At 41.9% G+C, this 13,781-nt stretch overlaps 1 protein-coding gene across 1 annotated transcript; it reads left to right on the top strand.

Moving 5' to 3' along the window:
* Window positions 1-12,293: 12,293 nt before the first annotated feature.
* On the top strand, window positions 12,294-12,748 carry LOC118356892 (late cornified envelope protein 6A-like). The gene is given in 2 exon segments (XM_035727066.1): window positions 12,294-12,540; window positions 12,639-12,748. Coding segments are annotated over 2 exon segments (357 nt in total).
* Window positions 12,749-13,781: the final 1,033 nt, after the last annotated feature.

The raw sequence follows: 13,781 nt of genomic DNA on the forward strand, positions 1-13,781 counted from the left end.
TGCTGCCCAGAGATCTTGGAAATCAAATCTGTGCTAGTTGCATGGTTGGTGATGGGAGGAGGGGAGAGAAAGTGGCTCTGCCTCGTATTCTGACACCATTTCTCAGACAAATACTATGTAGCTCTTCTGGAACTTGAACTTGGACTTTCTTTGGGGTCCAGACAAGTCACCAGGGCAATGCATATTCCATTCCTCCCCTGGTCTCCTCCTCCTTCTCCATTGTGACATTGCCCCAACTCACCCTCCAATTTCTTTCTCCTTCAGTCAAAAAATTTATTTAGAAAGTTATACATGAACTTTCTACAAATAGCCCATGAAACAACCATGATGAGTTTCTAACTAGAAACATCCATATAGCATGTGGCAAAGATTGTAAAAATTAAAAATGCCTATAAGGAATCAGGGAATTTTAAAAAATCAGTTACTTCTCCCCTTTCTCTCCTTGAGTCTTAAGTTCAGTTTTTTCAGGTCAAATATTTCATCTCTATGTTCTGTAAAAAAAATATTGATTTTCTTTTCTTTTTTTTTAAGATTTTATTTATTTTTTTATTTGCCAGAGAGACAGAGAGCACGCACAAGCAGGGGGAGCAGCAGGTAGAGGGAGAGAGGAGCAGGCTCCCCACTGAGCAAGGAGCCTAATGCGGGACTTGATCCCAGGACCCTGGGATCAGGACCTGAGCCGAAGGAAGACGCTTAACTGACTGAGCCACCCAGGCATCCCAAATCTTGATTTTCTTATCAAATTTTTTTTCAATTACAAATTTCACATGAGATTTAATTATTCTTAGTTTTACTTTGAGTCTTTTTATTATTGAAGTATAGTTGACATGATATATTAGTTTCAGGTGTACAACATAGTGATTTGACAATTCTATGCATTATGTAATGCTTACCATGAAAAGTGTGGTTACCATCTGTCACCATACAATGTTATCACAATATTACTGACTATATTCCCTGTGCTGTACTTTTCATCCCTGTGTTTTATTCATTTTATAATTATAAGTTTATACCTCTTAATCCCCTTCACCTATTTTGCCCATCTCCCACTGCCCTCCCCTCTGGCAACCATGTTTGTTCTCTGTATTTATGAGTCTGTTTTTGTTTTTGTTTGATCATTTGTTTTGTTTTTTAGATCCTACATATTACTGAAATCATATGGTATTTGTCATTCTCTGTCTGACTTATTTCACTTGTCGTAATACACTCTAGATCCAACCATGTTTTTGCAGATGGCAAGATTTCATGTTTTTTAAGATTTATTTATTTGAGGGGGGGAGGGGCAAAGGGAGAGGGAGAGAGAATCACAAGCATACTCCGTGCTGAGTGTGGAGCCTGAGGTGGGGCTTGATCTCACGAACCTGAGATCATGACCTGAACAGAAATCAAGAGTTGGACGCTTACCCAATGGAGCCACTGAGGCACCCCAAGATTTCATTTTTTAATGCTTGCCTTGATAGTCATATTATGAACTGAATAAACAGCCAAAACCTCCAATTTGTATTTTAATTCATGAAAAAACACAAGTGTCTGGTGGAGTAGACAGTAGGAACCCATCATGACTGCTGAGATTAATATGACCTCTAGATGTCCCTGTGTCTTTAGTCATTCAAGATTCAAAGTCCCACGAAGAATCGTCCATATTGCTGATCCTCACCATGTGTCTGCCCCTTGGCTATTCCAGGAAGCTAGAAGAGGGATGTATATTCCCTTGGTGTCAGTAACAAGAGAACTCGAACACTATGCATATTGGGGGATCCCTTCCAAAAACGTCAACTAGTATACTAACAGGTATGCAGTTGATTGTTGGCCAAAGTGACACATGACCACCATGTTTTCTAAGTGGGAATTCTCAGGCAATAGGATCCTATATGTCTGAGAATGTGATATTCCAGTTGAGACCAGGTCAAGTGTTCTCTCTCCTCCCTTACACTGGATGCCTCCTAAAGTCCAGTGCTATAAATATCTACTTCACACTAGATTTCCATGAAAGCAGAGGTTGTGTTTCCCTACAAAATCATGAAGATTTTCTCACATATTTTCTTCCAAGGGTTTTATATTTTTAGCCCCTCAGTTAGGTTTTGATCTGTTTTGAGTTATTTTTCTAAATGTTGTAAGTAGGGGACAACTTCATTCTTTTACATGTGGATATACAGTGTTCCCAGCACCATTTATTGAAAAGACTATTGTTTCCTCAGTGAAATGTCTTGACACCTTGTCTGGAATCAATTGACCATATATTGATGGGTTTATTTCTGAACTCTCAATTCTCTTCATTGATTAGATCCAATTAGGTCCAGGCCCCATTACAGGGTTAGTTTTTGAGGGAGTCTTTGAAGCTTGTTCTGAACCCAGGAGGGCTCTACTTAGCCCTCACTTTCTTGGTTCTCTCTGGTAAACTAGTTGTCAGCTGCTCTTGGTCAGCATATTGTTGTCATGGATCAGCAAGCAGCCTCTTCTTAATTGCTTGCCAATAACATCTCCCTTATTTTCCAGAGTGCTTTTAGGTCTGAACTTACCCAAGCTCTGTTCTGAATAAGGGCAGTTCCTTTGGTGAGAACCTCAGAGTCCTCTGCTCTTTTGGCCTGCCCCTTCCTTTGGTCAAAATCTCTGAGCCACTGCTCTGGAGCTGGGAGTGGGGACATTTGTCTGCTTCTCTTGGAATGGCATCCTTCCGGTATAAGTAGGGTGTTATACTGGGGTGGCAACCTCTAGTCTTCTTAAATTGCCTCTCCACCATGGATTTTCTTTTTTTTTTTTTTAATTTTTTATTGTTATGTTAATCACCATATATTACATCATTAGTTTTTGATGTAGTGTTCCATGATTCATTGTTTGTGCATAACACCCAGTGCTCCACGCAGAATGTGCCCTCTTTAATACCCATCACCAGGCTAACCCATCCCCCTACCCTCCTCCCCTCTAGAACCCTCAGTTTGTTTTTCAGAGTCCATCGTCTCTCATGGTTCGTCTCCCCGTGCGACTTACTCCCCTTCATTCTTCCCCTCCTGCTATCTTCTTCTTTTTCTTTTTTCTTAACATATGTTGCATTATTTGTTTCAGAAGTACAGATCTGTGATTCAACAGTCTTGCACAATTCACAGCGCTCACCATAGCACATACCCTCCCCAATGTCTATCACCCAGCCACCCCATCCCTCCCACCCCCCACCACTCCAGCAACACTCAGTTTGTTTCCTGAGATTAAGAATTCCTCATATCAGTGAGGTCATATGATACACGTCTTTCTCTGATTGACTTATTTCACTCAGCATAACACCCTCCAGTTCCATCCACGTCGTTGCAAATGGCAAGATCTCATTCCTTTTGATGGCCGCATAATATTCCATTGTGTATATATACCACCTCTTCTTTATCCATTCATCTGTCAATGGACATCTTGGCTCTTTCCACAGTTTGGCTATTGTGGACATTGCTGCTATAAACATCGGGGTGCACGTGCCCTTCGGATCCCTACATTTGTATCTTTGTGGTAAATACCCAGTAGTGCAATTGCTGGATCGTATGGTTGCTCTATTTTCAACTGTTTGAGGAACCTCCATACTGTTTTCCAGATCCACCATGGATTTTCTATCCTACAAATGAGCTGGGGCAAAGGTGATCAGGGTCCCAGTATTGTAGGCCTGTTGCAGCTGAGGTAGAATCATTGCCTGCCTCTCCAGTGGGAGGTGGGTGGAAGAAGAGAGCTCCCGTGTCTTGGATACTGTCTTGGGGTTTACCCTCTGCAATGTAGAGCTGGAGATGTTGTGCAAAATGTTGGCTTTTAGTTGTTACTGAGATTTAGTAGATTTTCTTGAATAAAAGTTTCTTCATTTGTGGGGCGCCTGGGAGACTCAGTCAGTTAAGCCTATCCTTTGCTAGTGACAATTTCTTCTACTGAGATAGAAACCAAGCATTGAGACCCAGTGGTCTGTCCTCATGATGTTACTTGTAGCCTTGGGTACAAGTCAGGATCGTGGTGCTTTGGCTACAGTCCTACCTGGAGGAAAACTCTAGGGCTACAAGACCTCTTGGCATCTCGTCCTAGAGGGGAGGGCTGAGTTCTGAAATAAGTACCTGTGGTAGTCATGGTATAGATTTCCTGAACACTGTTTCCAACCGAATTCTTTGGCACAACCTAAATAAAAATATCGTAGTATTCTGGAAACATAGTTGAAGTGTCCACAGTGTGATACAGACAACCCCACTTCACTGTAAGTGTCTGATTTTGTCATGGTCTGAGGTTCTTATTCATCTTAAATTAATTGACTCAGGACATAACATATGGAAAGCATTCTGTAAACTCTTTTTGCAAATATTGGTGATAGGGATTTTTTTTTATTGAAGGTAAAAATATTTATTTATTTTTTAATTACTATGTTCAACTAGCCAGCATTAGTTTTTGATGTAGTGATGTAGTGTTCAATGATTCATTACTTGCGTATAATACCCAGTGCTCATCACCACACATGCCCCCCTTATTACCCATCATTCGGTTGCCCCATCCTCCCACCCCACTCCATTCTGTAACCCTCAGTTTGGTTCCCAGAGTCCAGAGTCTCTCATGGTTTGTCCCCTTCTCTGATTTCTTCCCATTCAGTTTTCCCCTCCCTTCCCCTGTGGTCCTCTACGCTATTCCTTATGTTCCACATATGAGTGAAACCAGATGATAATTGTCTTCCTCTGCTTGACTTATTTCACTTAGCATAATCCCCTCCAGTTCCATCCATGTCTATGTAAATGGTGGGTATTCATCCTTTCTGATGGTTGAGTAATATTCCATTGTATATATGAACCACATCTTCTTTATCTATTTGTCTGTTGTAGGGCATCTTGGTTCCTTCCACAGTTTGACTATTATGGACATTACTGCTATGAACATTGGGGTGCAGGTGCCCCTACTTTTCACTACACCTGTATCTTTGGGGTAAATACCCAGTAGTGCAATTGCTGGGTTGTAGGGTAGCTCTATTTTTAACATCTTGGGGAAACTCCATACTCTTTTCCAGAGTGGCTGCACCACTTTGCATTCCCACCAACAGTGTAAGAGGGTTCCCCTTTCTCCACATCCTCACCAACACTTGCTGTTTCCTGTCTTGTTAATTCTTGCCATTCTAACTGGTGTAATGTGGTATCTCATTGTGGTTTTGATTTATATTTCCCTGATGGCTAGTGATGTTGAACATTTTTTTCATGTGTTTATGTGTCTGTTAGCCATTTGTATGTGTTTTTTGGAGAAGTGTCTGTTCATGCCTTCTGTCCATTCTTGACTGGATTATTTGTTTTTCTCGGGTGTTGAGTTTGATAAATTCTTTATAGATCTTGGATACAGCCCTTTATCGGTAATGTCATTTGCAAATATCTTCCCCCTTTTCTGTGGGTTGCCTTTTAGTTTTGTTGACTGTTTCCCCTGCTGTACAAAAACTGTTTATCTTGATGAAGTCCCAAAAGTTCGTTTTTGTTTTTGTTTCCCTTGCCTTTAGAGACATGTCTTGAAAGAGGTCGCTGTGACCAATATCGAAGAGGTTACTGCCTATGTTCTCCTCTAGGATTTTGATGGATTCCTGTCTCACATTGAGGTCTTTATTCCATTTTGAGTTTATCTTTGTGTATGGAAGAGAATGGTCAAGTTTCATTCTTCTGCATGTGGCTGTCCAATTTTCCCACACCATTTATCAAAGATACTGTCTTTTTTCCATTGGATATTCTTTCTTGATTTGTCGAAGATAAGTTGACCGTAGAGTTGAGGGTCCATTTTTGGGCTCTCTATTTTGTTCTATGAGTTGATTGATCTATGAGTCTGTTTTTGTGCCAATACCATGCTGTCTTGATGATTACAGCTTTGTAATAGAGCTTGAAGTCTGGCATTGTGATGCCCCCAGCTTTGGTTTTCTTTTTCAACAATCCACTGGTGATTCGGGGTCTTTTCTGGTTCCATACAAATTTTAGGATTGTTTGTTCCAGCTCTGTGAAAAATGTCAATGGTATTTTGATAGGGATTGCATTGAAAGTGTAGATTGCTCTAGGCAGCACAGACATTTTAACAATGTTTGTCTTTCCAATCCATGAGCATGGAATGTTTTCCTTCTCTTTGTGTCTTCCTCAATTTCTTTCGTAAGTGTTCTGTAGTTTCTAGAGTATAGAGACTTTGGTTATATTTATTCCTAGGTATCTTATAGTTTTTGGTGTTATTGTAAATGGGACCAATTCCTTAATTTTTATTTTAAAATTTAAAATTTAATTTTTATTTTAAAATTTAAAATTTAATTTTTAAAAAATTTTTAAATTTTTAATTTAAATTTTTCTTTCTTCAGTCACATTGTTAGTATATAGAAATGCAACTGATTTCTGTGCATTGATTTTGTATCCTTCCATGTTGCTGAATCGCTGTATAAGTTCTAGTAATTTGGGGGTGGAGTCTTTTGGGTTTTCCACATAAAGTATCATGTCATCTGTGAAGAGAGAGTTTGACTTCTTCTTTGCCAATTTGAATGCTTTTTATTTCTTTTTGTCTGATTGCTGAGGCTAGGACTTCTAGTACCGTGTTGAACAAAAGTGGTGAGAGTGGGCATCCCTGTTGTGTTCCTGATCTTAAGAGAAAAGCTCTCCATTTTCCCCCATTGAGAATTATATTCACTGTGGGCTTTTCATAAATGGCTCTGCAAGAAATATGAAGGGGGATTCTATAAAAGAAGAAAAACCCCAAGAATAACATAGACCAGAAATTTACAGAGACAATCTATAGAAACAGAGACTTTACAAGCAATATGATGGCACTAGGTTCATCTTTCAATAGTTACTCTCAATGTGAACAGGCTGAATGTTCCCATCAAAGGGCACAGGGTTTCAGATTGAATAAAAAAGCAGGACCCATCCATATGCTGTCTACAAGAGACTCATTTTGAACATAAAGACACCTCCAGATTGAAAGCGAGGGGAATGAAGAACCATTTATCATGCCAGTGGAACTCAAAAGAAAGCTGGGGTAGCAATCCTCATACAAGACAAATTAGATTTTAAACCAGAGGCTGTAGTAAGATATATAGAGAGACACTATATCATACTTAAAGGGTCTATCCAACAAGAAAATTTAACAACTGTAAATATCTATGGCCCCAACATGGGAGCAGCCAACTACATAAGCAAACTAATAACCAAAATAGAGAATCATATCGATAATAATACATTAATAGTAGGAGACTTCAACACTCCATTCACAGCAATAGACAGATCATCTAAGCAGAAGATCAACAAAGAAACAAGAGCTTTGAAAGACTCATTGGATCAGATGAACTTTGCAGATATATACAGAACATTCCATCCTAAAACAACAGACTATTCATTCTTCTAGGGTGCACACTGAAATTTCTCCAGAATAGATCACATACTGGGTCATAAATCAGTCTCAACCAATACCAAAATATTGAGATTATTCCCTGTATATTTTCAGAGCACAGTGCTTTGAAACTGGAACTCAACCACAAAGAAAAATTTGGAAGGAATGCAAACACTTGGAAGTTAAAGAGCATCCTTCAGAATGCTCTTCTAAAGAATGAATGCATCAACCAGGAAATTAAAGAGGAACTTAAACAATTCATGCAAACCAATGAAAATGAAAACACACCAGTTCAGAACCTATGGGATACTGCAAAGGCTGTCCTTAGAGGGAAGTACATAGCCATCCAAGCCTCCCTCAAAAAATTAGAAAAATCCCAAATGCACAAGCTAAACTTACACCTAAAGGATCTGGAGAAAGAGCAGCAAATAAAGCCTAACCCAAGCAGGAGAAGAGAAATAAAAAAGATTAGAGCAGAAATCAATGAAATAGAAACTAGAAGAACAGTAGGACAGATCAACAAAACTAGAAGCTGGTTCTTTGAAAGAATTAATAAGATTGATAAACCTCTGGCCAGACTTATGCAAAAGAAAAGAGAAAGGACCCAACTTAATAAAATCATGAATGAAAGGGGAGAAATCACAACCAATACCAAAGAAATAGAGACAATTATGAGAACTTATTACCAGCAGCTATATAGCAACAAACTAGACAATCTGGAAGAAATGGATGCATTCCTGGACACTTATAAACTACCAAGACTGAAACAGGAAGAAATAGACAAACTGAACAGACCAAGAACCAGTAAGGAAATTGAAGCAGTAATCAAAAACCTCCCAAAAAGCAAGAGTCCAGGGCCAGACGGCTTCCCAGGGGAATTCTACCAAACATTTAAAAAAGAAATCACACCTATTCTACTGAAGCAGTTTCAAAAAATAGAAATGGAAGGCAAACTTCCAAACTTGTTCTATGAGGCCGGCGTTACCCTGATCCCAAAACCAGACAAAGGCCCCATCAAAAAGGAGAATTACAGACCAATATGTTTGATGAATATGGATGCCAAAATACTCACCAAGATCCTAGCCAATACGATCCAACAGTACATTAAAAGGATTATTCACCATGACCAGGTGGGATTTATTCCTGGGATGCAAGTGTGGTTCAACATTCTCAAATCAATCAATGTGATAGATCACATTAACAAAAGAAGAGACAAGAACCATATGATCCTCTCAACTGATGCAGAAAAAGCATTTGACAAAATACAGCATCCTTTCCTGATTAAAACTCTTCAAAATATAGGGATAGAGAGAACATACCTCAATATCATAAAAGCCATCTACGACAGGGATTTTTGAATACCTAATAACTAATATGTGCATTGAACCACTGCATACACTGAAAAGGGATAGGAGATATATGAGACATAGCCTCATGCTTGAAATGTTTACAATCTCATATAAACATGTGCACAATAATAAATTACATGTACGACAAACAATAAAGCTTCTGGAAGATTTTCTTGGTCAGACATTATTAGGGAGCCCATTACAGAGGACATAGGATTTAGATTGTTCCCTGGAAGATTTTCCAAAGGCAAAGAGAAGAGGGGAGGATATTCTTAGAAGAAGAACTAGCACAAAAAAAGAAAAAGACAGACAGCCAGAAATAAAGAAAGGAGGGAGGGAAGGAAGGAAGGAAGGAAGGAAGGAAGGAAGGAAGGAAGGAAGGAAGGAAGGAAGGAAGGAAGGAAGGAAGGAAAGAATGGAAACATCTATTGCTTAGAGAAATAAGGTCACAAATTGGGACTAGGAATGAGAAGGGATGGCTGATTCTCAGAGATGGACTCTTGTCCCCAGACTAGGATGAGATGCTAATAATAGCAGGAGCAACAGCATTCAAAATACTATCACTCTGATTTGGTATATTTAAGCCGACTAGTTCCATTCTCAACCCACACTAGAATTTGCCTGGCTCTCTGTTTGCTCATCTTTCACTTACTGTCTTATGTTATGTATTAATGTGTAATGTTCTGCATTATCTTTAGAACGAAGGCTCTGAAGCATGGGACAGGGCTCTTACTGTCTCATGTATCCAGGACACAGTAAGTTCTTAGTAAATATCAGATCATAGAATCATGCCTGTAGACCCCTGAGCCAGGGAGAAACAGAGTGGCAATGGAGGGAGGCACATGTCTCGAGTCCTGACCTGGAACTCACTGCACTTGGAAGTCTAGTAGGAGGGTGGACCATTCAGGGGCCTCCAGAAGCCTCACTTCAGGGAATAGGCAAAGCTAGATCCTGCTCTCCTCCAATGAAAGTGCTAATTCTGGTGGGTCAATCCCCAATACCATGATGAACTTCATTGTACTAAAAATGACTGGACTTTGAGACTTCAGGGGGCAAGCGTTATGAGGAGTGGTCTGGGGGAACTGGAGAGGAAGCACGGATGTTCGCCCAGAGAGGAACCTCCAGGAAGAGCCCTTAGCCTTTGATTAGGGGTGGTGGGGGTTGGGTAGTTGTTAGTTAACCTCAAGGAAACACATTTGAGATGCATGAAGTGTCAGAGTGTGGGCTTATGTGGTATGAGTCCGGGTGGGGAAAAGGAACAACTGGTAAAAAAAAGACCAAAATTACTCTGCCCTCCCAGTGCTTAGTGTCCATGACCCCTTTCTGAGGAGCAGTTAGGGCTATTTCTGATGCCTGACAGGGAGGAGAAGGGCAGAGGAGGAGAAGGAGAGAGAGGAGAGAGAAGGAAGTAAGGGAAGAAGGGGTCGGATTTCTGAGGCTCCATAACTCAGGTGCTCCCACGGTCCTGTTTTAATGGACTGAGAAAGGCTTCATACCGTCTCCCACCTTCTATTTCACTTACACGGACTCTCCTCTCCCTTCAACCAAATTACATGTCAAAGCCTCCCTCCCCCTGGGAGCCTTCCCAGATGAAGCAGGTAGGCCCAGATAGTCTTGTCCTGATGCATTTGCTCCAGTATAGCTGCTCCTGTGGCTTTGTCCCACTCTCCACCCTGGTTTGGTCCTTATCTGTCACCCCACACCCCAACCTTGCTCACCTTTGTCCTATGTATGACTTGAAGTCTTTGAGGACAGCCCCTATAATCAGAATATTCTTCTAATTGCTCATCTTTTTCACTGACTCACCTGTTTCCTGAGTCCCTATTGTGTGCTAGGCACTTAGAACACAGAGGAAGGCAAGACACTATCCCTACTACCAGGAGTTTAAATAGGATCTTTTCACATACCTGGCACGTGGGCAGCAATTCTGAGACAGACGCCTCCAGAAGTGAGGGATGGTTTTCAAAGAGACTGTTCCCATCCTAAGCACAGCCAACATGTGCTGGTATCAATTTTCATAAAAGATAAAGGAAAATTTTTCACTCCGCAAAAAGCTTTTCCTTGGGGTCTCTCAAAAATTGCATAAACAGTAGCAGGGTTTACAAATGTTTAACTCTCCACACTTTTCTCAGCCTGATCTGTAAGATGAGGTCTGCCCACTGATTTCTCTGTACTGTTTATGAAAGGGTGTTCCCAGAAGCCTTAGGTGTGGATGGTGAACACAAGAGATTAAGATTTGAGCCACAGAACAAAAACAAGTGCATTTTGGTTTTTTCCTATTTTTTGTTCTCCCAAAATGCAAAGTCTATTTTAATGACACATAGATTATTCCATTCCACAAATATTAATGAGCATCTTCTTTATGTCAGGGACAGTATCAGATCCTAGGAATTTAGAAGTGATAAAGACAAGGTCTTGTAATCAAGGAAGTGGGTAATAAAGGTGATAGGACAAATATGTAGGTCACCTTGGTCATGAGCAGCTATAAAGGCTGTGAGAGGTATCTCTGACATTCAGAGGAGGGAGGACTTGGATGTGGCCTGGTGGACTAGGCAAGTTACCATGGAGGTGGTGACCTTGAACTGAGTGGTAGAAAGCATGGATGAGGGGTGGAAGTGGGCAAGAAGGGTCTTCATCAGACTTGGGTGGCATTGAACTTGGTCCTTCCCCACCAATCCTAGAGAGATCTCCACAGTAATCAGATCCCTCTCAGGCCCCCAGAGATGTCATCTAGACTTGGCCAGTGTACCCACCCCAATCAGGCCACTCTGAAGGCCACAGCCTCTGGTCACTCATTCGCACGGGATTCCCTTTGGCCCACATCCTGCTGCATGCCACTCACTGAGGAATTCAGCCCTGGGTATTGTGAAACATTCATATAAATAGTCCACACACAGCTGCCCTCCAATAATATGTAGCCTGAAGGCTTCCCTGGAGGATCTATAAAAGGCCTCCAGACTCCTCCTTCTGGAATGATTTGTCCACACATCCTCCTCTAGGGTAAGGCTACCTCTGGGTGAGGAGACACTTGTATGTCCCTCACTCAGACGCTGCCAAGGCAGGCCTGATCTCTCCTCTCACTTCTGCCCAGGGGGTAGATAAGCCAGGTAAGAGAGCTTTGGGGCAGGGAGAAAGGAAGGGAGGTGGTCCCCACAAAAGACCTCAAATGATTTAACATGGGAGAAAGTCATAGAAGCCAGAGGGTCTGAAGAAGCGAAGAAGATACACCCAGGCTTAGGAATCTCAGGGCAAAGTAAGACTGAGTGAAGAAAGAGCAGAGATTCATTTCTCCTTTACACCTGACAATGGTGGACCCTGGTCTGGGAAAGTAGACAATCTACTCAACTCAGCTTCACTTTGTTTAAGAAGGGGAGTAAGTTATTAGCTTGGTTCTTGGTGAGTGGGTCCCCTGGGAGTTCCCACCATGGCTTACTCCCCAAATTTACCCACTCAGATCCATTTCTGTCCCTCCTAGGATGGATTTAGCAGATTGTAAATGCCAGCTTTATTTTGACAGCTCCAGCCCATGGAGAAAAGAAACGGATACCCAAGGCCCTGACTTAACTGAATTCTCTTTTTTCCTTTCAGCTTCCACTTGCTAACCCAATGATGTCACAGCAGAAGCAGCAAGCCTGGGAGCCCCCTAGTGCTCCCAAATGCTCATCTCCCCAGTGCCCAACCCCCACCCTGGCTGTCTGCTCTGCTCCTTGCTGTGACCCCCATTCAGGAGGCTGTGATTCTGGTTCCCAAAAGCCTGGGAAGCAGAGTCCTGGCCGTTCTCAGAGGGCTCACCGCAAGAAGCCCCGCTGCCTCAGTGGTGGCACAGTCTACCACATCAAAGAGGAGGAATGCTGAGGTGACCAGCCCAAAGGAGAGGGACATGGGTACAGTTGCCCTCTCCCATCCAGCTTTCTGCACTCACACCGCTGGGAAGCTCAGGCTCTCCCCCTCTAGTTAGTGCTGGGAAACACTTCCTGGCCCCTATAAGCCGCACTCCTGCTTCAGTCTTCCACCCGCCCCTTCAGCTCAGCAGCAACGTGGAGCCTGAGCCCTGGCTGCTGTGAATCCCTGAGGTTGCCAGAGGGACTGAGGCTTCCACAAGTGGATGCTGCCCCTTCTTTCCTTCCAAGATGTGGACTGGTGGTGTTTCAGAGACACATGGTTTGAGATTTCTGTCTCAGCATCCTTATAGCCATCAACCTATGTCATTGCATAATCCTTACATTGAAAGATTTTGTGTGACAAACATATGTTGAGCATCTACTCTATACTGTGCTCTGTGTTCCCAGATGTAATAGGAGATTTGTTTCTGTTCTAGAAAAGCTTACAGTCTAGTGGGAGAAACAGTGTTACATTGTAGATTGAAATATGCAGACTAATAAATACAATTTCAAGGTGATTGACATACTTCTTTTTTTTTCTCACTTTGTGTGAACTCAATGGGGGAAAAGAGTACAAAAGATCAAGGAAAGAAGGGAAAGACTCATCCTGATGGTGTAGATTAAAAGTGGTGTCCCTGGAAAGAGAAATCTGAAGCAGAGAGAGCATGTTGCTTGGGGGAGAACCGACCTCTGGGGTGGGTAGCATTTCAACAGGGCTTTTAAAGACAAGCGGACTTTGGTGTTGGGGATGGAACAAGGATGAGGAACTTTCCAGGTAGAAATGATACTTTTCATGTACAAGTGGGATACTTGCCACTGACACGGATTTCAATTTGGCTAGACTGCCAGCGTGAGAGGATCGTATGGAATAGCTCATAGCCAGGTATGAAACTGCAGCTCCCAAAGGACTTTTGCCCTGGGGTGGGGAGGACCTGAGGTAAAGTAGAGGGGCCTGGAGGGGCTTGAGGCTCAACATGGTTGCATATCAATATAAGTTCCGGGTAATAATTTTTAGTTGATTCCCATTTTCTGGGGGAAACTGAAAATATGTTTTTAACTAAGTACCCATCCCAATGGATTCTATTGCTCAGTCTCAGGGCAGAGAATCAGCCTGTCTACAATTCCCAAAACACAAGATGTCCATTTCCAGAGCTTAGCAGTCCTGACTGCTGGAACCTGGTTTTGCCTCTGCTACGATATATCTCTCTGTATAGGC

The sequence above is a fragment of the Zalophus californianus genome, chromosome 4, assembly GCF_009762305.2.
Source record: "Zalophus californianus isolate mZalCal1 chromosome 4, mZalCal1.pri.v2, whole genome shotgun sequence".
Taxonomy (NCBI): domain Eukaryota; kingdom Metazoa; phylum Chordata; class Mammalia; order Carnivora; family Otariidae; genus Zalophus; species Zalophus californianus.